The sequence below is a fragment of the Carlito syrichta genome, unplaced genomic scaffold (genome assembly GCF_000164805.1).
Source record: "Carlito syrichta isolate Samal-C Ts95f unplaced genomic scaffold, Tarsius_syrichta-2.0.1 Scaffold314328, whole genome shotgun sequence".
Lineage (NCBI taxonomy): Eukaryota > Metazoa > Chordata > Mammalia > Primates > Tarsiidae > Carlito > Carlito syrichta.
Window position 1 is genome coordinate 533,311 of NW_007258424.1, and position 24,884 is coordinate 558,194.

The 24,884-nt window shown below is 45.3% G+C and overlaps 1 protein-coding gene across 2 annotated transcripts in view; it reads left to right on the plus strand.

Moving 5' to 3' along the window:
* The window catches only part of TBC1D8 (TBC1 domain family member 8), a 72,273-nt gene that overhangs the window by 21,401 nt on the left and 25,988 nt on the right, over window positions 1-24,884 (plus strand). For both annotated transcript variants that reach the window (XM_021719225.1, XM_008071433.1), the window contains exons 2-7: window positions 3,486-3,604; window positions 7,237-7,465; window positions 9,988-10,228; window positions 21,119-21,326; window positions 22,738-22,932; window positions 23,695-23,871. In XM_021719225.1, coding sequence (XP_021574900.1) covers window positions 10,098-10,228; window positions 21,119-21,326; window positions 22,738-22,932; window positions 23,695-23,871 — 711 coding nt within the window. In that variant the 5' untranslated portion in view covers window positions 3,486-3,604; window positions 7,237-7,465; window positions 9,988-10,097. The remainder of the gene's footprint in view (window positions 1-3,485; window positions 3,605-7,236; window positions 7,466-9,987; window positions 10,229-21,118; window positions 21,327-22,737; window positions 22,933-23,694; window positions 23,872-24,884) is intronic.

Sequence of the window (24,884 nt, forward strand, 5' to 3'; positions counted from 1 at the left end):
ACCATACACAAAAATTAACTCTAAATGGATCAAAGACCTAAACATAAAACCTCAAATTATGAGAATCTTAGAAAATGCAGGAGACATCATTATGGAAATTGGAACTGGCAACCAATTCCTAATCAAAACCCCAAGTGTCCATGCCATAAGACATAAGAGATAAGAGATGGGACCTCATCAAACCGCCAAGCTTACGCAAAGCAAAAGAAACCATCAAGAGAGCAGGAAGACAGCCCACAGAATAGGAAAAAATATTTCTCAACTGTATATCTGACAAAGGCCTAACATCTAGGATCTACAAGGAACTCAAATGCACCAAAAAGAAAAAAACAAACAGACCCATTAAAAAGTGGGCAAATGCCAGGCTCGGTGGCTCAGCCTGTAATCCCGCGTCTTTGGGAGGCTGAGGTGAGTGGATAGTCTGAGCCCGCGGGTTCGAGACCCACCTGGGCAGCGAGACCTCATCTCTACAATAAATCAAAAAATCAGCCGGGCGTGGTGGCGCATGCCTGTAATTCCAGCTCCTTAGAAGGCTGAGGCAGAAGGATCGCCGGAGCCCAGCAGGTCGAGGCTGCGGTGGCCGGGAGCAGCCACTACACTCCAGTCTGGGTGACAGAGTGAGACTCCAACTCAAAAAAAAAAAAAAAATGTGTGGTTTATTTTCTCTTTTAAGGTGTGGGTTTTGTTTTGTTTTAGAATTATCTTTCCCTATGATAAGCTCCTTTCTAGTAGCTAGAAGAATTATTATAAAGAACTAAAAGTCTAGTTTTTTGATGTCTTTGTCTCAAGTCTTAATTTCCTAGTGATGTATTATGTTGGGGCTTGATTATAATTTTGTTCATGTTATCTAAAGTTATCAGTTGAGGAGGACACACACAGTTAGCTGTTAACAGTTAGCTGTGCTAGCCCCTGGGAGCTTTAATAGCAGGATAAATGAAAACCTGTGTCATGTCACCCAGAAAGATGCATTTGGCAAGATAAGGGAGCATGCACCTACTCTAGTGCAAACTCAAAAGTGTTTTATCTCTTTTTGTTGTCCAGCCTTAGGAAGAACTGGACCTGAGGATCCTATCAATGATTATGAAAAATTCAAATGTAGCTTTTTATGGGAAGACCCCAGGTTATTGCAAGGTTGTAGAGAATGGTTTCATATCCTGGTTTGTCTGTAATTTAATATATGACCTTGGACATATATTTGAATCTCCACTTCCTCTTCAGTCTTCATTACAGATCAGTGAGATAGCACCTGGAACACACTAGCACCACAAAGGTGAAGTCTTCTCTCCCTTCCTCTCATAATTGGGGAAGTACATGAAAACATATAGCAAAAGATTGAAGACCATTGAAGATACACTCCCTTTTCAGTTTATTGTTCACTTTTTTTTTTTTAAGCATTCTGACTAGTTGGTTTTATTGTAATGGATAATAAAGATAAGATCTTAAAGTACCAGGGAAGGTCAGGGCCCTGGGCCACCCCAAGGTCCTGTGAAAGATTATTGGCTTCAGTGGAGCACAGCTCAGGGACATTATGTGCTGCTCTCCCAGTACAAAGACACCAGAGTTGGGGGTGTTCTCATGGCTGACACCAACATAGCTGCCACCTGAGTGCAGAAGCCAGAGGCAAGTAAACCACACATAGACCTAAGCCGTGTCAGCATGAGATAGCTGAGTTAGCTGAGGAACCGAGCAGGCACTCGAGGTCCCATGTCCAGGTAGAGGAAGATCAGAAGCTTCAAGAGAGTCATGCCATGGAGACTGGAGTCGCTTGGTTTGGTTTTGCTTCCCTGTCATAAGAAGGATGGGAAACCTGGAGGGCCAGGGGTTTCCTGACACCACAGCAACCTTCTCAGACACAGGGAAGTAGCGAGCAGGAGGGTCATGATCTCCCAAGGCTGCAGCTTGGGCTTACTGATCTGCAGAGAGAGCAGGACAAGGGAGCTGGGACTAAGGGGCAGCAAGGCAGGAGCGCTGGCACATGCTCTTGGTGCAGGGACCCAGGGAGTCCCGGCCTGTGAATAGAGACATCAAGTGGAGAGGCATGGGGTCGCCCCTCCCAGCTCTGAGAGACTGACTTCAGTGATGACCGAAGGACATTGCTCTGGGCAGTGCCATGCCTAAAACGGGGGAAAATACAAGGGAAATAAGTACTGTTGTTTCTAACTCTCATTTTTCCTTATAAAGTATTCTTTTTATTCCTTCCCAAACCATCACTCAGAACAACAGTCCTGATACAGACGTTCCTCGTCCTCACAGGCCCCAAATCTACAGGCCCCAAGCGAGTCCTCTGGCACTTTCTTGCATGGGGTATTTACAGGATCTGCACATGAGCTTACACCCTGGAGAGAGGAAGGCTGCAACTGTTATATAGAGAGAAATTTAGTTTAAGCAAAATGTACAGCTTTTGAGTCAGTGGTGTGTGGCTCTGGGCACTGTATGCCTTGCACATTGACTGGATTATTCTGCACTCTTGTTTTTCTGGAAGTCCTTAATTTCTTCAGGGTTAGACTATTTCCTGCTTCCTTTTGGACACTTGGCTACACTAGACGTACCTGAGAATCACATGCCTTATCCAGGACTGTGCTTGCTTTGGTCAGTAGACTTTATTGAGCAACTGCCAATGTGCCAGGCTCTTCACGGGGAGCTGGGCCCAGTCCTGGTGTCAAAGTGCCCGATGTCCCCTGGAGGTGGCTAAAGTAGAGAGGAATTGTAGACAACTAAAATGACTAAGCTTTTTGCTTAATGCTTTATTAATGTGGTGACTTCTAAAAATTGGCATTGAAAGAAATTAATTTGCTACATGTGATTTAATGCTTTTGTGTTTCTGTTTTAATGTGTACTATGGGATCTCTTTTTAGGTGTGTTTTTAAGTTATGTTTTTGTAAATGGTATGAAGTATGAACTTGTAAATTTCTTAGGGTATTGCTTGCTGTGTTGCAACAACGCTGGGTGCTGGCAACCAGCAAAACCTTTGCAAGAGGCTCTTTCCTCTGTGATCTTGGGCTTCGGTACCTCTTGAAGGGACCCTTGTTTTCATGGGGGACACTATGTGAGACTTGACCTTATGCTCCAAATTGATACAAGACTGCTCAGAATTGATCTGCTACTCGGAGCTTTTTTGGTGCTCGAACAGCTGTATGATCACAAATGTTTCTGTCATTTGAGTGGGGGTGGTTAGTGTTCCATGCATTAGCAGGATGGGCAGGAAGGCCACGGAACAATCCCAAGGGGAGCTCACTTGTTTAACCGGACTCTCCGTGTGGCGGTGGGACTGATGTTTGCAAATCCCAGTGCTGTGGAAGGGAGACCATGGCTCCGATGGGGGGTGCCTTTCTTTTCAGCTGGCTAACTGTGGCCCAGGATGCAAGAACCCAGATTTTTGGCAACATAAACTCAGGGATACACAGTGTTTGGAAAATAAGTTTGTGTTCTAGGAATTACTTTTGTTTCATTTTTCAAATCTCTGTGCCTTTTTCTATTTAATCCAGGTGCAACATTAGAGGAAATAAACCAGCACTGGGACTGGCTGGAACAAAATCTTCTCCACACTTTGTCTGTCTTTGATAATAAAGATGACATTGCCAGTTTTGTCAAAGGGAAGGTAAAGGTAGGTTTAATTGATTTTAATATTTCTCACTATCTTTCTTGGAACTTTCTTATGACATCTTGAACACTACAGCATACTAACAATGTTTCTACTTTAACTGATCTTTTTGGCTTATTACATAAAATCAAACGAGTTTGATTTGTCACCTGTTAAACTTTGCAGACTCAGTCTGGTAAAAAAAAAAAAACAACAAAAACAAGCACTTGAAATAAAAAAAATAGGCTTTATTCTCAGGCTTAGTTTTTGTTTTCTTTTGCAGAAGGGAAGGCTCTTTTTTTTGTACGAGAGAAAAAGCACAATGTTAGGATTATGTTTTTGCATTATTTAACTTCTTTTTTTTTAGTAGGAGTCTCTGTCACCCAGGCAGGAGTGCAGTGGCATACTGCTCATGGCCACCACAGCCTCGACCTGCTGGGCTCCGGCGATCCTTCCGCCTCAGCCTTCCAAGTAGCCGGAACTACAGGCATGCGCTACCACGCCTGGCTGATTTTTTGATTTATCATAGAGATGAGGTCTCGCTGCTCAGGTGGGTCTCGAACCCGTGGGCTCAGGCAATCCACTCACCTCAGCCTCCTAAAGGCACGGGATTACAGGCTGAGCCACCGAGCTCGGCTTGTATTTCACTTCTTAAATCAGTTATTTTCCAACATTTTTGCAGCTGTGACATCTTGTCACACTATTTTGTTGGACCTGGCACTTTCCTCCTGCTAGAAGTGAATGTTTATTCTTAAAATATGTAAATTAAATGGAATTAAAGCCAATTAAGTTTTGAGATGGCAAGAGAGGAATATTTTGGGAGGTATCTGTTGGTACCTCCTGTGAATTACAGTCTTATATAACCAGTCTCGCTGCAGTCACATGACAGGCAACCAGTGTTTAAAAAACACCATTGAGCTGGGAGAGAGGGTTTCTCATTCTAAATTTAATTCTCTCATTAAACCCTTATTAAATTTAACCCTCTCATTAAACACATTAGCCTGTGATACAGTTTTTCTCCTTTAGGGTAAAACATCCCAGAACATCAGTTTTGTTTATTCTCTTCAAAAAGCTGAACTTCCTCATACCTCAAGCACAGTGGCTTTTAGTAAAGGGCATCAGAGCAAATTTTTTATTTTAGAGGAACAAACTAGAAGCACTCTTACTTTGGAGATTGGGGGAGACTTGTGGGATCAGGTGAAAAGCAAAGACCTCCTAAGCCAGCTCTGCAGTGTTGCTTGGTGTCCTCTTAGTGTTGTCTCTGGCCTGTGGCGTCAGGGGAGGGCCAGGCTATGGTGGGGGCCATGTCTAGCTCTTAGGTCACCCTTTGTCCTAGTCTGACTAACTGTGGCTCAGTTCTCTGGGTCAGATCACACTAGGATTCAGTTACAGAAATGTCCCTTTCACGGCAATTTTTCCACTTGATCCTACTTTCTTGGTCTAATTGGTTATAGTGGTTCTTTGATTTAGGTGTTTCTGTTCTTAATTAGGAGGAAGGAAATTAACTTCTGCTATGATGGTTTTAGAAAAATTTCTGTAGAAGAAGAAAACTTTTCCTGGACCCTCCTAGATTCTGTGACTGGGGCCTTGTATATTAAAACAGACATAAGATTAAGGAGAGAAAAACAAATGCTTTAAGACATGCCGCATGCATTGTGTGGCAGAAACTTAGTGATGAGTAATCCAAAGGGATGGTTCAAACTTGGGCTTCTATCACGTCTTAGCAAAGAACAATCTGTTTGTGGAGAAGTGACAAGACAAAGGACAAAGGGGGAGCCTGTGGAAAGGTAAACATATGGGTGTGACTCATGGAGGCTGAAGGTTATTTCAATAAGGTTTGTTCTGTGGATTCCTCTCAGTGCTGTCCCTGGACTTGGAGAGTCTAGGGTTGTTCTGGTGACTAAGAGTCAAAGTCCTCTTTCAGGTACAGGCGCTAGAGACACTTTTACACGTGGAAATTATGTCCTGGTTTTAGGCCCATGGATCGGAGGACAGAGAACCTTCTTGGCGCCTGCTGTTTCTCTGTCTTCAGCTCAAAGTAATCCTTATGGCAAAGTGGCATCTTTTGGGGCAACATATTCTGGTCCTCGCACTTCGGAGTTAAAATACTTTTTAAAAAAAGGTCCTGAGGAGGCAGGGCCAGGGAGTGAGGGACCTGGCTGGTCTGTGCCTGCGGGCACAGCAGAAGCCAGAGGATCTGGGAGTTGGGACTTTCCTACTCATATCCTGACCTTTGACTACTCTAAAATTTAAGAAACTGCCCCTCTGCTTCAAGCTGTGCCTATAACTAGATGCTGCAATCCATGGAAATCGGGTGTCCATACAGTCAGTTTCGTGGCCCGCTCGGGAGCCACCGGGCCAGTTCCACGAGCCTGCCTAGTGCCGGTGTGCTGCAGAGCTTTCGTAGAAACCCCTTCATGCTGCGCTTCCAGAACAGGGAGAAGTCAGCATTTATCATACATTAGAGATGCTTGTATAAATAGTCATCTTTCTTAACTAAAACTTTAATCTTTTCTTTGTTTCTTTTTTTTGAGTTGGAGTCTCACTCCATCACCCAGGCTGGAGTGCCATGGCACACTCATGGCCACCCCAGCTTCAACCTGCTGGGCCTTGGCAATCCTTCTGCCTCAACCTTCCAAATAGCCAGAAATACAGGCGTGCGCTACTGCACCTGGCTAATTTTTTATTTATTGTAGAGATGCGGCCTTGCCAAGTTGCCCGGGCTGGTCTCATACCCGTGGGCTCAGGCATCCACTTGCCTCAGCCTCCCGAAGTGCTGGGATTACAGGCTGAGCCACCGAGCCCGACCAGGCCCTGGAATTCTTAATCAGGTGTTCATGTGGCAGTACCAAGAGGATATTTTCAGGGGAGAATTTTACAATGAGCTCCTAGGGGTGGGGAATCAGAATTCTGATCGTGACGATGAGCTGCCACCACTTAGGAGCAAACAGGATACAAGCTTCAGTTCTAGGCCCTTCTATCACCACCTTAAATTGTGGAGGAGACTTGCTATTTGTTATGAGTAAGGCCATTGCAAATTTAGATGCTTTGTTTCCCATAGACCTGAGTGCTTTGGGGGTACTTAAGACATCGGGAACCTTGGCCAGTATCCTTCGAAGACTGCAGAACGTGTCACAGGCACGTGTTGGTTTTACATGCCAGCATTTTTGAACCCAATGAAGGAAGGCCTTCAAGTTTTTTTTTTTTTTCCGGAAGATTGACCTTTAACTCAGCTTTGGTAGTTCTTCAGGGTTTATGCAATGAGTTCACGTGCCCGAGCCAATCATTTGATCTTCGTATCCCCGTAGGGAGGATTTAGAAAATGATCCCAGTTGGAGAGCTTTAGGCTTAGACGTCAAGTCAAGTGATTCGCCCAAAACCTCATGGACAGGAAGTGGCTGAGTGGGAGACCGGCTCTTGGGTTTTCTCACCCTGACCGCCATTTCTGTCTTCTCTGCTGTGGCCGTGATTCTGGGTGGTGGACAGATGACGTGGGTGAGCCATTCTCATTCCTCAGGCGTGTCTCGCGAGTCCCACCTGAAGTTGAGGCAGTGCAGACTCCACTGGGGGCCTGTGCCTGTCTGTGCTTCCTGCCCGCCCTCCTCCGCTTTCTCATTGCTCACTGAACAAGAGACCGTCATCTCTGTGTGTGCCAGGCTCTGATTGCGGAGGAGACGAGCAGCCGGCTCGCTGAGCAGGAAGAGGAGCCCGAGAAGTTCCGAGAAGCCCTGGTGAAGTTTGAGGCCAGGTTCAACTTCCCCGAGGCAGAGAAGCTGGTCACCTACTACTCCTGCTGCTGCTGGAAGGGCAGGGTGCCCCGCCAGGGCTGGCTGTACCTCAGCATCAACCACCTCTGCTTCTATTCCTTCTTCCTGGGCAAGGAACGTAAGTGAGGCCCGCGCCCGCCCTTCCCAGATAAAGTCAGCCCTGGGGATACTTGACGCGGCTGTGGGAAAGGCCACTGACCTGAAGAGTTAGACTTAGACAACCAAAGATTGGAATAAGTGGCAGAGTGTCAACAGGCGACACTGGATTGATTATATGTGCTGCTATTACCAGGGGTCTGATTTGGGGAGAACTCCTTTTTCCCACTGCCTTAAGAGACATTTCTGTGTTACTCACTTCCTGTAACTCCCAAAGGACTTTCTCTACCGTAGGCTGCTTTGAAAGCACAGTGTCACAACTGATGCTCGAATATTCCTTAAAGAGGAGAATATATTCCTGCTTCTCAACACAGAGGGACATTTAATAAATCTGCAGCCTGAAGGTCATGACTGCCCCCCTTGGAAGAGTGGCTGGATGCGTAGTTGCCTCCCGAAGGGAAGTCCTCACTTGGGTCCGCTTGAGAATCACACACCGATTCCCTTCTTACACATTTATCCAGTGATAGGAGCTGTCCTAGGCAGAGGGATCGATCCCAAGGTGAAAAAGAAAAGCCACAAGTGTCAATTGTATGTTGAATGTTTAAAAAGTCATTCCCATCGAAACTTCTTCCAGGACCAGATGTTGTTTCGAGTGTCCATGTGGGTGGCATGGATGCTGCATATATTATATATATATATAGAGAGAGAGATATAAAATTTTATATAGAATATAAAAGTTTTTCTCTCTGCCTTTACATTTCAAGTTGAACCAGTGGAATAGGCTCCTCTTGAATGGCCACCGTGGCCACCTTCCTGAACATGGGGCTCCTGTCTCTTCCCAGCTCGCCAACCTCAGTTCTCACGCTCCAGGAAATATGCCCTGTGTGCACAGCCCTTCCCCACCCTTGGATGGTGCTCTGCCCTAACCTTAGTTGTCCTTGCCTGCCTTCTTTCTGTTTTTTTTTTTTTTTTTTTTGAGTCAGGATCTCACTCTGTTGCCCAGGCTGGAGTGCAGTGGCATGATCACAGCTCATGGCAGCCTCAAATTCTAGGCTCAGGCGATCTCCCACGTTAGCCTCCTGAGTAACTGGGACTACAGGCATGTGCCACCATGACCAGCTAATTTTTTTGCTTTTTTTATGTAGAGAAGAGGTCTAGCCGTGTTGCGCCCAGGCTAGTCTTGGACCCCTGGGCTCAAGCAGTCCTCTTGCCTCAGCCTCCCAAAGTGCTGGGATTGCAGCATGAGCCACCTTGCCTAGCCTCCTGTCTTTTTCTTCTTTCCGAAATCCTTTTCAAAGTGAACACCCACCTTTCCCCACAGTTAGTCTATTTGGAAGTTTGTGTTCATTCTTCAAAACTCAATTCAGATGTTGTCACCTCCAGAAAACTTCCCCTGGTCCCTGTGTAACTTGTACCGTATTTGTATTTCTATGCTGGGTTCCACCAAGGCAGTAATTGCTTACTGGTTTGCATGTCTATTTCCTCTATTGGAATGAGCTCCTAAAGTATAGCGCTCTTCACACAGTAGATGCTTTGAGAACATCAGGGAACAAAAGCTGATGGTGTAGATGGAGAGTGTGTGGATGTAAAAAAAAATTTTTTTTTTCTTTTGTGAAAACAACTAGAAGTAGCTGAAGAAGCTTATTCTCAAGCTTGATGTAGAAACGTGGCCTTTCAAAATTATTAAAGCAGTGAAATCAGTATTACAAGATACACGGAAAGAAATGGTAGAAATAAAAACACTTAATTGATTCTCACTTTATTTGAAAAGGAAAATGAATTGCTTTCCGACGTGTATTAATTGCCACTAAACCTAGTTGTGGTGGGTTGATAAGATTTGGAAAAAATAAATAATTCCTAATATCTGGCAGTACTTCGCGTGTTGGCTGTTACGTGTGCCTCCCTGTTAGACCAGCAGTCACACGGGAGCCTTTCTGCCTGTCCTGCCGTGCCACCACTCACTAAGGCCTTCTTAGAAACATTTCTGAAAATAGAACACTTGCTTCTAATATGTACTGTTTGCACAGCATTGCTTTAGAGAGAATTTCATAAAAACTCCTTGTATGCTGTCTTCTAAGACACTGACAACACTTATTTGACATAGTCTAAATATTAAACCCATTTTTCTAAATGGATCATGAATAATCCCCTTTGACGCTCCTTAATTTCCCAGAGCTTACACCATGAATGCTGTTTTTGAAACCATGATTTATGTAGATTCGGAAATTTTTGCATAAGTACTGATGTTTAAATATTTTTGAGAAAGTTATGTGTTGTCATATATATTGGTGTTTCATAATAACGGGCAGTGTGCAGTAGTCAGTAACTTGGGAAGTTTTACTTACATGTTTAAGAGAACTTTTAGCACCCAAGTTGCATTTTGATCAACAGCTGTCAGGCAGTTCTGCATTCTTCTGTCCTGCTCTGGTTTAAAAGGTATTTGCATTTCAGCTAAAGGAAAGCTTTGGACAGTTGCTTGCTGACACACTCAAGTTTGGCTTGAGTTTTATGGCATAATGAGTATTTGCACTTTTGCTCTTACAGTTAAACTTGTAGTCCCTTGGGTTGACATCCAGAAATTAGAGAGGACGTCTAACGTCTTTCTGACGGATACCATCCGCATCACCACACAGAATAAGGAGCGCGACTTCTCCATGTTTCTGAACCTGGATGAGGTGTTCAAGATCATGGAGCAGCTGGCTGATGTGACACTCCGAAGGCTGCTGGACAATGAGCTCTTTGACCTGGACCCAGATTTGCAGGAGCCAAGCCAGATCACCAAGAGGTGAGCGCTTTAGTTCCAGAGTGTTGTCACCCATGGGGGACTCACGGCCTGGGCTCAGCCTCCATTTACATGTGCTAGATTTGAAATCCCCTTGTGACGTAATCCAGATTTTCTGATGTTGTTAGTTTTGACTGAGATATAATCATAGGAAAGGATCATTACTCATTTCCTTTATGCTTGATTTTTGGATTCAGTTCACCTCTTTTTCAGATAATTATTTCAAAACTGATTCCCATAAAAATGCTTCTAGAAAACGTAGTGTAGTGTAGTTGGTTCATGATAAAGTACTGTGCTTTGCTAGCAAACACGAAGACATTTTGTTTCTCTCTCTATTTTTTATTTTATTTTATTATTATTATTTTTGAGCTGGGGTCTCACTCTGTCACCCAGGCTGGAATATAGTGTCATGATCACACCTTACTTGCAACCTCAGCACCCTTGGCTCAAGCGATCCTTTCGCCTCAGCCTCCTGAGTAGCTGGGACTACAGGCATGCGCCACCATGCTCAGCTAATTTTTTTTGTTTTTGCTGTGTTGCCCAAGCTGATCTCAAGTGATTCCCTGCCTTGGACTCCCAAAGTGCTGGGATTACAGGCATGAGCCATCATGTCTGGCCCGTTTTGTCTTTTTATATTAAATTACTCTGTAGAAAAAGTTTTTAGGACAGCAGGATTTATTTTTGTACCACTTTGTCATCAGAAATATGCCTTACTAACAGTGTAAATCAATAGTCTTTATTATTTGTTTGCCACAAATTGATACTAACCATGAAGATTTGGGAGGCAGTTGTTTGAACTGTTTGTCAGTTTAAGGAAGTTCAGTTTTATTATCCAAAGTTCAGCGTATGATGTTTGAGCTTGACTTTGATTTCTGGGTTTGTGTTTCATGACTGGGTGACTGCTGCATTGATACAAAGGTGAACTATTATAAATGTGTCTTTCAAAAAACAAGTTACAGATGAAGTGCTGACCTGGCTAGATGTTTCTGATGTAGCCACAGAATCACCCACTGCTTTTTGAGTACCAGTCATCATTAAACGCAATTGTTTTTATTGTGATAAAATTCATATGACATAAGCTTTAGCATTTTAACTCTTTTTATTTAATTTATTTTTTTAGAGACAAGGTCTTGCTAAGTTGCCTAGGCTGGCCTCGAACTCTGGGGCTCAAGCGATCCCCTCCACCTTGGCTTCCCAAAGTGTTGGGATTACAGATGTGAGCCACTGCGCCCAGCCCATCTTATCCATATTTAAGTGTCATTAAGTTCAGTGTCATTAAGTACATTCATATTGTTGTGCAGCCATCACCACCATCCGTCTGCAGACCTCCTTTCACCTTACAGAACTGAAAGTCTGTACCCATTAAGCACTAACTTTCCTTCCCTTTTCCTCTAGGCCCTGGCAACCACCAGCCCAGGTTCTCTCTCTTTAAATTTGACTACCCCAGGTCCCTCATTTAAGCGGAATCATACAGTGTTTGTCTTTTTGTGACTGGCTTATTTCCTCAGTATAATGTCCTCAAGGCTCATTCATGTTGTAGCACAGATCAGAATTCCCTTCCTTTTCCAGAATGCTCTTCCTTTTTAAGGCTGAATAGCATTTCATTGTACGTGTAGCACACATTTAGCTTATCCATTCATCCGTTGGTGGATACTTGGGTTGCTCCCACCTTTTGGCAATTGTGAATTAATGCTGCTGTGAATGTGGGTGTGCACAGAGCTCTGAGATCCTGCTTTCAGTTCTCTTGAGTGTCTGCCTAGTAGAGGAATTGCTAAATCCTGTGATACTTCTATTTTTAATGTTTTAAGAACCACCAGTCATTTATTTTTTAAAAAATGGTAGTATTTACCTATGTTATCATTCTTGCATCCCTTATTTTTTGTTGATGATGAAAACAGAGATATGGTGCTTTTGCCTTTGAGGCACTTCTGCAGTGCAGCATCAGAAATTCTTTTTTTTTTTTTTTTTTTTGAGTGGGAGTCTCACTCTGTTGCCCAGACTGGAGTGCAGAGGCTGCTCCTGGCCACCGCAGTCTTGACCTGCTGGGCTCTGGCGATCCTTCTGCCTCAGCCTTCTAAGTAACTGGAACTACAGTGCGCACTACCACACCCGGCTAATTTTTTGATTTATTGTAGAGATGAAGTCTCACCAAGTTGCCCAGGCGGGTCTCGAACCCATGGGCTCAGGCAGCAGAACTTCTTACATGGCCATCGGCAGCATCTCATCATTTTTCTGAGCTTTAATATTTTAAATGTGGGCTGGATGATATACCATTACGTTCCTTTAAAGCTCTAAGGTTTGGTGTTCAGCAGTAATATGAAACAAGTCTTTTTAAAAGAAAAACAATTTATCATTCCTTAAACACATGCACTGTCTTCTCTGAATGTCTGGGGGAATGTGTTTCTTTTTAATTAATAGTCCATGAATGGCAGTGTGTAGAGTTTTTATGCATTCAGAAAGAATCCAGAGACCCTTCCTGCTGTGTGCATTTATTTTAAACTGATCATCATGTGTAAGGCAAAAATAAAAAATGCTCTTATTTGGGGGGTAAAATTCCAATGAATTTCACATGGCTTTGTGTCATCTCTGATAATCTGACAGTTCCCTCTAGAGACCGAAGGTGGGAAGGGGATGCTTGTCACTCCCTTATGAAAGGGTGCACTTGGGGCACTGTCCTTTGGTTTTCTGACTCTGTGCCTCTTGGCCCTATGCTTACCATCATTGTCTCTGCGTCAGAGACCCTTCCTGCTGCATCTTAGGGGCACCTGTTGTGTTTTTATTATTATTTTTAGAAATTATTTTAGATTCAAGTGGACCATGTGATGGTGAGGTTTGAGCTTATGTTGGGCCAGTCACCCAGGTGGTGAGCATGGTACCATGGGGGGTTTTTCACCCCTAGCCCCTCCCCCTTTCTCCCCTTTAGGAGTCCCCTAGTGTCTGCTGTTCCCATCCTGAAGGGGCATGTGTTTTAAAAGGAAGGTGACAGTGTGGTAGGTGCCGCACTCTTCCATATTTCTTCAAGTATCTCTGCAACAGTGTGTGTCTGAGTCCTTATCCTCCAGCTTGGATCTGTAGAAATGGAAAAACCATGGTTACAGCAAGCCCTTGAAGAAACCAAGTTGGGGTTGTGTGAGTTGCCAAAGGGCTCATGTGAGCCGCCAGTGAAGCTTCCCCCTCTCTCCCTGTGTGTGTGCAGGGGTGTGTGTGTGTGTGTGTGTGTGTGTGTATTGCTTTCACATCGTTTTAGGTGCAGGAGGCTGGCTGACAGCCCTGTGTGTTCAGGTCAGCCCGTGGGCACTGGGATTTCAAGTGATTCCTCACAAAGATCCTGACATCCCAGCACGTCTTCACTTCGAGACGTGTCATTTTTGGGGTGAAGCAGAAGTGAGAAAAGATGAAGATGATGAGGGCCTGTAGCACCAAGGACCTTTGTGGTAAAATGATCCGTTTGGGAAGAAATGTCGTCAGTTGGTGGCCTTCAGTTGCATTCCAGAACTCAGGGGAATTCTGCAAGGCTGCTCCCCCTCTGTGTTCTACCTGAGAACCACCAGAAAACGAGAGAGAAAAGGACATAAAGGGCACCCTCGTGTCCAGGGGCGGAGCTTCCAGGGAGCCCGCAGGTGCCTAGGACTGGCCCTGGGAGAGGCCGTGGGATTGTGGCCACAGCTGGTGGCTGCACAAAAGTGGAAGGCAGGTCCCATTGCCTCCCAGTTCCCCAGGTTTCATTTGTAGATTTTGTCATGGAGACGTAGGCCTGTGGGTATAAACAGGTAATGACTCAGTAAACTTGACACCCTGCCAAGAGAGCCCAGGTTTTAAAGTTGAGGAAAACAGCCTCTCCAGGCTCTGGGCACCGTCAGAAGTGCTGGAATGCTGCTCCTGCTCTTTGCCTGATCCATTTTCTCTTCCCTCCCCAGATACAGCAGCTTTAGAAAGGTGCCCTTGGGGTCACGAGCAGGGTGAGCCATCTGATTGCTGGATTCCTCACAATTGCCGTGTGCCGTCACCCCAGCAGGACTCAGGGACACAGGGCAGAGCATGGCACGTACCTCGTCACCCCATGATGTGATTAGGCAGGTTAGAGCTGCCAGGGTGTGCGAGCTGTGGGGTTCATGCCTTACACTGTGTAGAGGAGGACATGGACCAGGGCTTCTCAAGAGTGTAGTGACAGCCACAAGAGCAGAGTGACTGCGGGTGGGAGGAGCTGCCCAGAGGGAGGAGGGAGGAAATACACAGATGGGTCCTGAAATTTTAAAACAAAATATCTTGAAGTCGGGAGTGGTGGAAAAGCAAAGTGTATTCGGCACTTTTTTGGAGGGTGGTAGCTGGGAGAGGTGACGGGCTTCACTAAAGTGAGTTAACGTTTGTCTTGACTTGCTGAAGGAGCTCCTTCTGCCGTGTGCAGCAGTGGATGATGGCAGCCTGGGGGGCAAGCGTTCTCGGCGGTGAGCCCGGTCCCCGTCTCCCATCTGGATGGCTTTGCAGACCCTCCTCGTTTTCCCCTGCAGACCCACCGCCTCGCTCTGCTTTTTCCCTTCAGCCCCCACTAGGAGTGCCCAGGCCCACTGATTCTAACTGCAGCCCTCCTCTGCCTCAGAGTCCTCTCGGACCCACCAAGACATCTCTCGGGGGCTCCACAGCCCTGACAGCCCTCAACTTGGAAGGGAAGACCCCACATCTCGCCTTCCACAGCCCCCGGGCCTCGAAGTGCTCAGAGATAGTTTGCGGATTGGCTCTGGTGCTTCTCTCCTGAGTGGGGTAGACAGGAGAGGACAGAGGCAGGAACCTTTTCTTGAGAGTGAGAAAGTCTTAGGGAAGCCCGGTGGTGTGTGGGTCCTGTTCTCCCAGGGGCTCCATGCAGATGGGTTTCCAAAGGAATGAGGGGACTTTATGCCAGCACCTGTCATCTGAGAGCCGGGTGAGTCTCATGTCCCATGCGAGATAAGTGGTCCTGGGCTGCTGTGTGTCTGCCCAGGAAGAAAGATGTTCTGAATGAGAGATCTGAGAAATGAAGTGTTTTATGTCAGACTTGGGCTTGGGGGAAAAGCACGTGCATCTGGCCTGTCTGCTTTGTTTTCTAGAGTCAAGAAAATCTTGAGTAGAGAAATTTGGCATTTCCCTGAGTTTAAATGCATGGGTCAGGGGTCTGTAGCTGGGCACCTAATTAAGAGCCACTGGGAATCCTTGTGTGCTCATTTATGAGGAAGACTGACCCCAGAGGACTGGGTGTCCCCTCCCTTATTCCAGAAGGGCTAAGCCATGGCTCGAGACTTTCTGTCTAGTGCACACATGGGAAGTCCTCACACACTGAGCGTCGGGGAGTGGACCCTGACGGCCCAGTCAAAGAACCGAGCTGCCTCAGCCTATCATGCAGCCTGAACTTGAAAAAGGGTTTGGCCTCAAGGCAGTATTAAGCCTGCTGACACATAGCAGGCTCTTGTCTGTGGGCCAAATGACCAGATGCAGTGAGAGTTGGTGTGTAGCTCAGACAGGGTTATTCCCCAAAGCATTCTTAGAAAGCTGATGGGAGGAGGGGTGGGGACCTATTTTGACACATCTTTACCTAATCTAAGAGAGACAATCCTAAATGTGGATTTCCAGATGAATAAAAGAACTATCTGCCCTTAACTTTCTTGGATCTGAGGTCCTAGGGATTAAAACTTGAATTTTTAAAAGGTGTGCACACAGTCTAGAATTTTCTGCATAGTTGTCATGCATGGTTGCACATATTAATTTCAACTTCAATAGCAAACTTGGTGTTTGCTCTCCAGGTTCTTATGTTTGTTCCCTATGTAGTTATAGGCTCATCAAATGGCATGTGTTAAGATAGGATGGTGATTGCTGGGCTTGGTGGCTCAGTCTGTAATCCCAGCACTTTGGGAGGCCGAGGCGAGTGGACTGCCTGAGCCCGCAGGTTCGAGACCAACCCGGGTAACTTGGTGAGACCTCTTCTCTACAATAAATCACCAAAACTTGCCGGACGTGGTGGCGTGCGTCTGTAGTTCCGGCTACTTAGAAGGCTGAGGTGGAAGGATTGGCGGAGCCCAGCAGGTCAACATTGGGGTGGCCATGAGTGTGCGCTGCTGCCTGAATGACAGAGTGAGACTCTAACTAAAAAAAAAAAAAGATACGGTAGTGAGTGGCACCTTTCCCTACTAGTCTCAGCTATAGCTCTCTCGGAGCAACTGCTCTGGCCTATGCACACCAGCACTGCGGGCACTGAGGGGCATATATAGTTGGGGTGGCGGGACTAGTTTCCATCCACATAGGGGTGCTTCTGCAGTGGCTTACAGGCTGGCATTAAATACGAGCTTCTGAATGACAGACCATGGCTGATGTCTGTTGGTCTTCTGGGGAGGCATTTAGGAAGTATTAGAAAGTCTGAAAGGCAAGCTGTAACTGGTGGCTTTGTTTTTGAGCTGTTCAGAAATGGAGTTGATATATTTAGCATCAAAACTAGCACCTGCTTTGATACAGAACTAAAAGACAGGATCGTCTTATTCCGAATTGCATAAAGAGCTGGTTTCTTGTCTCTCAGAGTTGCTATATGTTTATTTCAGTTATACTAGAAGTGTAAATATCTTGTATATAATACATATGCAGTGGTACAATTAAAAGTCAACTTTCTAGTAGGGAGGAAGAAAACTAACTCAGATCATAGAAAAGTCCCCCATTCTACTTACTTTTTTGTAACTTGAGGTTTCTGGTCTCTGGCTACCAAATATGCAGAGGACAGATATCTACAGTGAAAGAGAGAACAGCCCAGAAAGGAGAAAGGAGACTTTGTATGCCATATGCCTGGGCTGCTCAGATACCACAGAGAAACTGAACTGAGCTTTTGACTAAGGCAGCAGGTGGACTGGATGGAAAAAGAAACTGGTTTTAGTCTGCCTCAGATACCTGAACACCTTATTCTTAATCTCAGGGGTTGAATGCAAAATACTTGTAAATATATGTCCTCTTACCCTTCCCACGGCTCAGCATAAGCTGCCATGATTTGTCCCTTGCCATGTATCACCTTGGCCTCGGCCATCACCCAAGGGGAAAGAGAGACATCCTTTCAAAAAGGAAAGCCAGCAGGTGAATTCACTGGTGACTAGAAGCACATCTGTGAGATATGTGCAAGGGAGTAAGCCTGGACTTGACTTTCGTCAAAACCAGCATGCTCACGGGACAAGGATGTAAGTTTTCCAATTTAAATGCATTGGACATAGTCAGTTCTTGTGGTCTCCTCGAGGTAGCTTGCCTTCCATCCTTGCAATGTTGGAACTTTCTAGAGTGTCTGTGGTTCTCCCAGCTCCTTTCTGGAGGAAGCACCAGCACCTTTGCAAACCGTAGTCCATGTCGTTTCAGGTATTTAGGGAACGGCAGCTCTGACCTGCAATAAGGGGACCCATTGTGATCTGTAGAATTTGTATAATTTCTCTGTGTGCTCAGAGGACTTTCTGGGTCTGTATGTGTCTTCTTTTTGCAAGGGCTTGGTAGTTAATTCCATGGTCTGTGCCATCTTTGGGTGGTGGCTGCTGTTTGGAAGACAATTGTATGATGGTTAGAGATGAGACCGCTTGCAGAAAGGGATGTGTGTCTAGAATCCCAGCCTAGAGAGGCTGAGGTTAGGTCAGATCATGGGTGCCCCATGACCAGATCACATCTGAAAAGACCTCCTGGACTGTGTATAGCAGATTCCAAAATTCGGAGTTTACTGTCTTGAATTTATTATTATTATTTTTAAGATGTGGGTTAAGATTCAGATTTCGGTATACAGGTGGTCATTGTACAGGTTACTGTCTTGAATTTATGTAACATTTTATAAGTTGTTTTTCCAAAGGAAGATAGACTTTTTTTTTTTGAGTCAGAGTCTTACTCTGTTTCCAAGGCCAGAGTGCAGTGGCACAATCTTAGCCACTATAGCCTCTACCTGTTGGGCTCAGGTGATCCTTCCATCTCAGCCTTCCAAGTAGCTGGGACTACAGGTGTGTACCACCAAGCCCAGCTAATTTTTTGATTTATTGTCGAGATGAGGAATGCTATATTGCCCAGGCTGGTCTTGAACTCCTGAGCTCAGGCAGTCCTCTTGCCTCAGCCACTCAAAGTGCTGAGATTACAGGTGTGAGTCACTGCACCTCGCTGAGAAAAATAGATTTTTTAAAAAGCGACTATGTGGTCATCTAGAAAATTTTAGCAAAATAAAACTGGAAGGTGGTTGCAATTCCACTGTGCAAAGGCAACCACGATTTGCATTTAAGATGACGTCCTTGTGCACATCACTTTTTGCAAATTTTAAAGAATGTTGGTACGTGGGATCATACCGTAGGTTCTATTTCTAATCTGCTTTTTCTCTTTTACAATATTACAGGTGTCATTTTAGATTCACAGGGAGCTCTTGGAGCAGGAGACTCAGGCATTATTTCCATTTTATAGTTACCAAAATTAGATACAGAGAGTCTTACCTAGGCTTGCAGAGAAAGCCAAGAGTTCATTGAAGTTCCTGATTGTGAATGAAGGGCTTGTATTATCTTTGTATTTATTTATTTATTATTTTAAAAAAATTTCAATAGCCTTGGGGGACTTGGAGGCTACAAATAATTTTGATCTGGGCTTTAAGCATATACATGTCCTGACAATTAAGTTCGCAAACTCATCCTAGTAAAAGTGCTGCATACCTCATTGCTGGACATCGCTGTGATCACCTTCGAAGTATTCCTCTTGGGACTCTATCCACCAGCATTAGCACCTAGTCCACCCATCAAAGCTATTTTGGAACACTTTTTCTGGAGGCCGTCAGAGCTGTCGTATTACCCTTGATGTCCTGAATGTCATCAAAATGTCTTCCTTTCAATATTTACTTTATCTTCAGGTAAAGAAAAAAGTCACTGGGGATCAGATCGGGTGTGTAGGGAGGGTATTCCAAAACAGTTATTTGTTTACTGGCTTAAAACTTCCTCACAGACAGTGCTGTGTGAGCTGGTGCATTGTTGTGATGCAAAGAGCTCCTTTGGGAGCATTTTGCGCACAACTTTCTCATGCCAAAGATTTTCAGTTAAGGTTTTCCTAATTGTTTCTCTAGCCATGTTTGTTTGGTTTGCTATGCTTCTTACAGTCAGCTGATAATTTTGACATACAATTTGACAGACTTTTGCAGTGTTTTTATCAGTTCTGCTCATTACTGGTTGTCCTGACCTCTCTTTATCAGTGATGCCCCTTCTCTCCCCTCAGAAAAACATTTAATCCATTTATACACTGCTGTTTTCTTCATGGCATTACCCCCATGAACTTGAACTAACATGTCCCTGATTTCACTTCCATTCTTGTCAAGCTTAACAAGAAATTTAATGTTTGTTCGTTGTTGTAATTCAAGATCTGACATTCTTGTGATGGCACACAAAAACATGCAACAACAATAATGAATGTCACTCAGAGGACATTGCCATGCCACATGCCAACACAAACACAGCTGTGAGACACAGATATACCAAGGCTAAGGAACCGTACCAAGTTCTTTGTACAGTGCTGCCAGCATAAGCGCATGGTGGCAAGTTCACAAACTTAATTGTCAGATCTTGTATCTTTATATCTATAAAGAACTCTTATTTGAGATGCCAAAGGGAAAAAAAATGCTGTCTGTATATTGGAATTTCCCCTCTACTAGAATTTTGGGGTATGACGTAAGTTCATCAGTATTCTCAAACATTGTGACTTGGCTGTCTTCTTGCTTTATTGCATTTGAGAGCCAAAACTCACGGTATGTGGGTGTTTCCCTGGGGATAGGATCCCTTTCTCCTTCTCACCAGTATTCTCTGTTGTCAGAACTGATGTGACACTGACTGGTGATACTTTACTTGGATTCTTTAAAAAAATGTTTTAGAGAAATAATAGTTAGTGATTATTGAGTTCTTACTATATGCCAGATACAGACCTAACTTTTTAAACAACTTTTTGACATTTAATTCACATATCATACAGTTTACCCTTTTAAAGTGTACCCTTCAGTGGTTTTTACTACATTCACCGAGTTGTGCAACCGTCACCACAATCCACTTGAGGACATTTCACCACCTCCAGAAGAAACCCCATACCATGAGCAGTCATTTCCCATTTCTACTCCTCCCCTGCAAGCCCCAAGCAGTCACTAATCTATTTTCTGTTTCTAGAGATTTGCCTATTCTGGATATTTCATATCAACGGAATCAGGTCACATGGAGCTTTTTTGTGTCTGGTTTCTTTCACTCAGTATAATGTTTTCAAGGTTTATCTATATTGTAGCATGCATCAGTACATCATTATTTATATTGCTGAAAAATACTCTGTTGTATGAATACACTGCATTTTGTTTATCTACTTATCAGTGCCTGGACATTTGGGTTGTTTCTACCTTCTGGTTATCATGAATAATGCTGCTGAGAACATTTGTGTGTAAGACATATGTTTATAATTCTCTTGGGTGTGTATATCTAGGAGTGAGATTTCTTGGTCAAATATTAAGTCGATTTTTAATCTTTGAGGTACTGCCAGACTTTCGAGGTACCCTACTAGCCATATGTGAGGGTTTGTTTTCTCATATCCTCCTCAACACTTGTTATTGGACTCTTTTGGTATTGGGCTTCTCAGGCAGTAGTTTTTCTGATAATTCTGTGTTGCTCAAACCAGGAAGGAATGTGTATTTCAGTGCGGGAGTTTATTAAGTGACGTGTGCAGAGGCAGCATGTCTGCCCTTCGGACTGGGCCTGAACATTGGCTATACGTGGGGTGCGTGGTGCGCATGGGCGCTGGATGTGCACCCTGCCTTTTTGCATTCACTTGAATACCAGTGGGCTTAAAAGTATTTTCCCATGTAATCTTGCATGTCTGTTCACCTTCCTTGCCTCTTCTTATTCTCTCCCCTTCTTTTCCCAGGGACCTTGAAGCCAGAGCACAGAATGAGTTCTTCCGGGCTTTCTTCAGGTTGCCGCGGAAGGAGAAGCTGCATGCGGTCGTGGACTGCTCGCTCTGGACACCTTTCAGCCGCTGTCACACCGTGGGGCGGATGTTTACCTCTGATAGCTACATCTGCTTTGCCAGCAGGGAAGACGGCTGCTGTAAGGTCATCCTTCCGCTCAGAGAGGTAGCCACTGCCCTACTATGTGCCTCCTGAGGCGGTCTTTTGCCATCGAACCTGCAGTTGCCGGCTATAAGATGAAACATGGGAGGGTGTGTTCAAACAGCATGGCTTTGCCATCTAAAGATTGTCAACTGGGTGACTTGGCACTTGAGGGAAATATGGCCTGAACCGGACCATTACCCATTTGGCCATTGTTTGTTCTGTTGTTGCTATAGCAACCTGAAATTGGCCTAGAAGTGATTGGTGAAAACAGTACTCTAACCTCAAAACAGTACTCTAACCTTCCCATTACTGATAAAGCTGTTATTTTTAAAAAGTACATGCCTAGCAATTAAAGCTTTCCCAGCAGGTCTTAGGAACCAATCATCTCCTTTCCCCTTCCAAAAAACGAAAAAAGACAGCTTATACAAGTGTCATCTTTTGAAAATCAGTGGTAAATTGCTTGGCTTTTATAACCCTCTGGGAAATTTAGTTAAAAATTATCAACTGCTTCCTGTAATATGGATCAGGTCCCTTCATCCTATGGAATTCTGCAGTTCTCTTCCCAGAAACAAGGGCCGCCTGAGTTATTCCAGACCTGAGCACCTTAGTTCTCTGATTTCAAGGCGTCTGCTGAGAGACAGCACCCACAGCTCTGTTATGCCTCAAGACCTCCAGATGCTTGTAACATAGGTGCTGGATGCTGTTCTTTGGAAAAACTCAAAACTCTTTTATTCATGTGCCCTCCCGTCTCCATGTCATTATTCCGTAGTAGATGTCTTCATTTCATAAATATTTTTACTTGTCTGTGGAGAAGAAATCAGGGAGTTGCCTTATATACATTTACAAAATATGGTGACATATGAACAACAAACAAAATCATTGTCACCATTTTTAAATGTATAGTTTAGTGGCATTAAGCACATTCACATTATTGTGCAACTACCACGTGTCATCTCCAGAGTCTTTTCCTTTTCCCAAACTGAAACTCTGTACCATTAAATAAAGAACTCCCCTTGCTCCTTCCCCAACCCCTGGCAGCTACCCTGCTGCTTTCTGTCTTTATGAATTTGACTGTTCTAGGTCTCTCTTAAAAGTGGAATCATGCAGTATTGGCCTTTTGGCGACTAGCTTATTTCACCGAGCATAATGTCCTTAAGGTTCAACCATGTTGTAGCAGGTGTTAGAATTTCCTTCCTTTGAAGGGCAGAGTAATGTTCCATCGTATGGAGAAGACCACATTTTGTTATCCATTCATCTGTCATTGGAGCCTTGGCTGCTTCCTGCCTTTGGGGATTGTGAATAATGCCATCCCGTGCACTTTCTAACCCTTGAATGGGGTTTCCTATTGCCGTCGTTTGGCTTTGCCTTTTATCTTGGGGTGTCTTCTGGATATGTAATGCCATGCCCTCTTCCTCCTGTCCCTTTGTGGCAGGTGGTGAGCATCGAGAAGATGGAGGACACAAGCCTGCTGCCTCACCCCATCATCGTCAGCATCAGGAGCAAGATGGCCTTCCAGTTCATCGAGCTCCGGGACAGAGAGAGCCTGGTGGAGGGTCTGCTTGTGAGGCTGAAGCAGGTCCACGCCAACCACCCGGCGCACTACGACGCCTCAGTGGATGACGACGTGGTACGGTCCTTCAGGACAATGGCATTCCATATGCTGAAAGTTCCTCTTTTCACCGCTTCTGGGGCAGTGGTCTGCCGAGGGGCATACCCATAAAGAGATACACCTGGGGACGAGAAGGTGACATTTGAGACTCTTGGGCCCGTGTGTAGTCTGGCCTCGTGTCCAGTGCTGGGTGTTCTGAGTGGTACACAGGGAAGAGTGGAATCATGCCACAGGTTGGATGGGGTGGTGGGGACACCCTCTTGACAGGTGAGAGGCGGGTACCCCCACTTCTGAGGTTCGAGGGGATGGCAGTGTTGGGGGCAGAAGTAACTTGCTAGAAGACTGGCTTCATCGTCCTTGAGTCAGTTGGACAGCTGTGGAGATGGACCCGTGCCAGCTGGGGCCCACCCTCCTGCTCTCCTCTTTCCTGACCTCTTTTCACCCAAAATAGCGGCAGGGAGAAAAGGAGATGTGGCCTCTCTCTGGACCGGAGAGCTGCTTTCTCCAGGTGGTCACTCAGTTCCAGAAGCTAGGGAGGCTGAGACTGCCATGAAGAACTGCGCGTGGACCCAGGCTCTTTGTGCCGTCAGCAGCCTCCCTGGGAAGATGCAGGGGGCCGTTTCTTCCTGAGGGTTAAGTCCTGTTGGATCTAGCTTGTCTGCTTTTCTCTTGAGTAGTTTAAGCCTGTTGTGTTTGCGCATCGAAAGGCAAAACAAAGACTGTCTGATCAAAGCAATGGCTTTCTTCTCTTTGTCTGTCTGTGTCTCTTTTGCTGTGCAGGCTTCACCTGTGTTTCATTCAACAAGCATGTGCAGTGACCACAGGTTTAGGGATCTTGAAATGGTGTCTTCTCAAAATAGCAAGGAGAGTGAAAAAGAGAAGAGCCCGCTGCTGCACCCCGACGCCCTGGTCACTGTCTTCCAGCAGTCAGGCAGCCAGAGCCCTGACTCCGGAATGGTGGGTGAGGCGGCTCTGCCTCGCTGGGCCTGTGGGTGGTTGCCCAGATGTCTGAGCTGCCGGGGAATGTGACCCTTGTACCCACCAGCTTCTCAGGGTTTTGGGAGGTTGGGTTGGCCAGGTGGCCAGGCGACCTCGAGAAGCCAGCACGCCTCCTCCCTCTTGTCCAAGAAAATAAAAAAGCAGCACAAATCAGATAGGAGGTGGGGTGGAGCTGGGGGGTATTAGGGGAAGCTTCATCAGGATGTCAATGCCGAGCCAACTGCACTGAGGCAAATGCTCTCACTGGGTTCTGAACTCTTAGAGAGCTGGTACTCTGTGTTATTCATCTTCCCGTCTGCTGTGTCTATTAGAGATTCAAAAATATTGGTTGGTGAAAAGTAAAAGGGGTCCACCCATGTGGTCAAAGGACTGAGGGGGCTGCTCTCCCCGCCTGCCCTTCAGGGGCTCTCAACTGTGTGGCCTGGAGGGCAGGCAGCACTGTCCCTGGGGGTTCCAGGTGCAAAACAGGTTCTTCTCTCCACCCAGTAGCATCGGTGCCTGCTCCTTGTTACAGCATTCCTTCTTATGTCTTCTGGGGCAAAAGGTCACCTGTCTCCTAGTTTTACTGGACTAAAAATATGTTTGCTATATTTCCTGACAGGTTTCATCTTTGTAGGGAGAATTTGAGGTAAATGCCATGTACAATCAGGTAAAGAGACCAGAAGTTAGACTTGGAAAATAGGGCTGGGGCAGGGGGCTGCCACGTTGTACCGTGAGTACCAGAGGGTGGCTGCAGACGTCATCACCCTAGACTTCTTTCTGGCTGCTTAGCAGCCCTCGTAACTGATGGTTAGCTTGGTGTATCCAGAACGGAGCCCTCTCATCTGCTTTACCCACAGATGCTTAATCAGCCCTTGTTGAATACACACGTGAGAATGTTGAATGTATATATGTACTACTTTCATTACTGGAGAATACAGATAATTAAAAACAAATATAAATAATCTTGTTTAAGAGGCACTAAACATCCC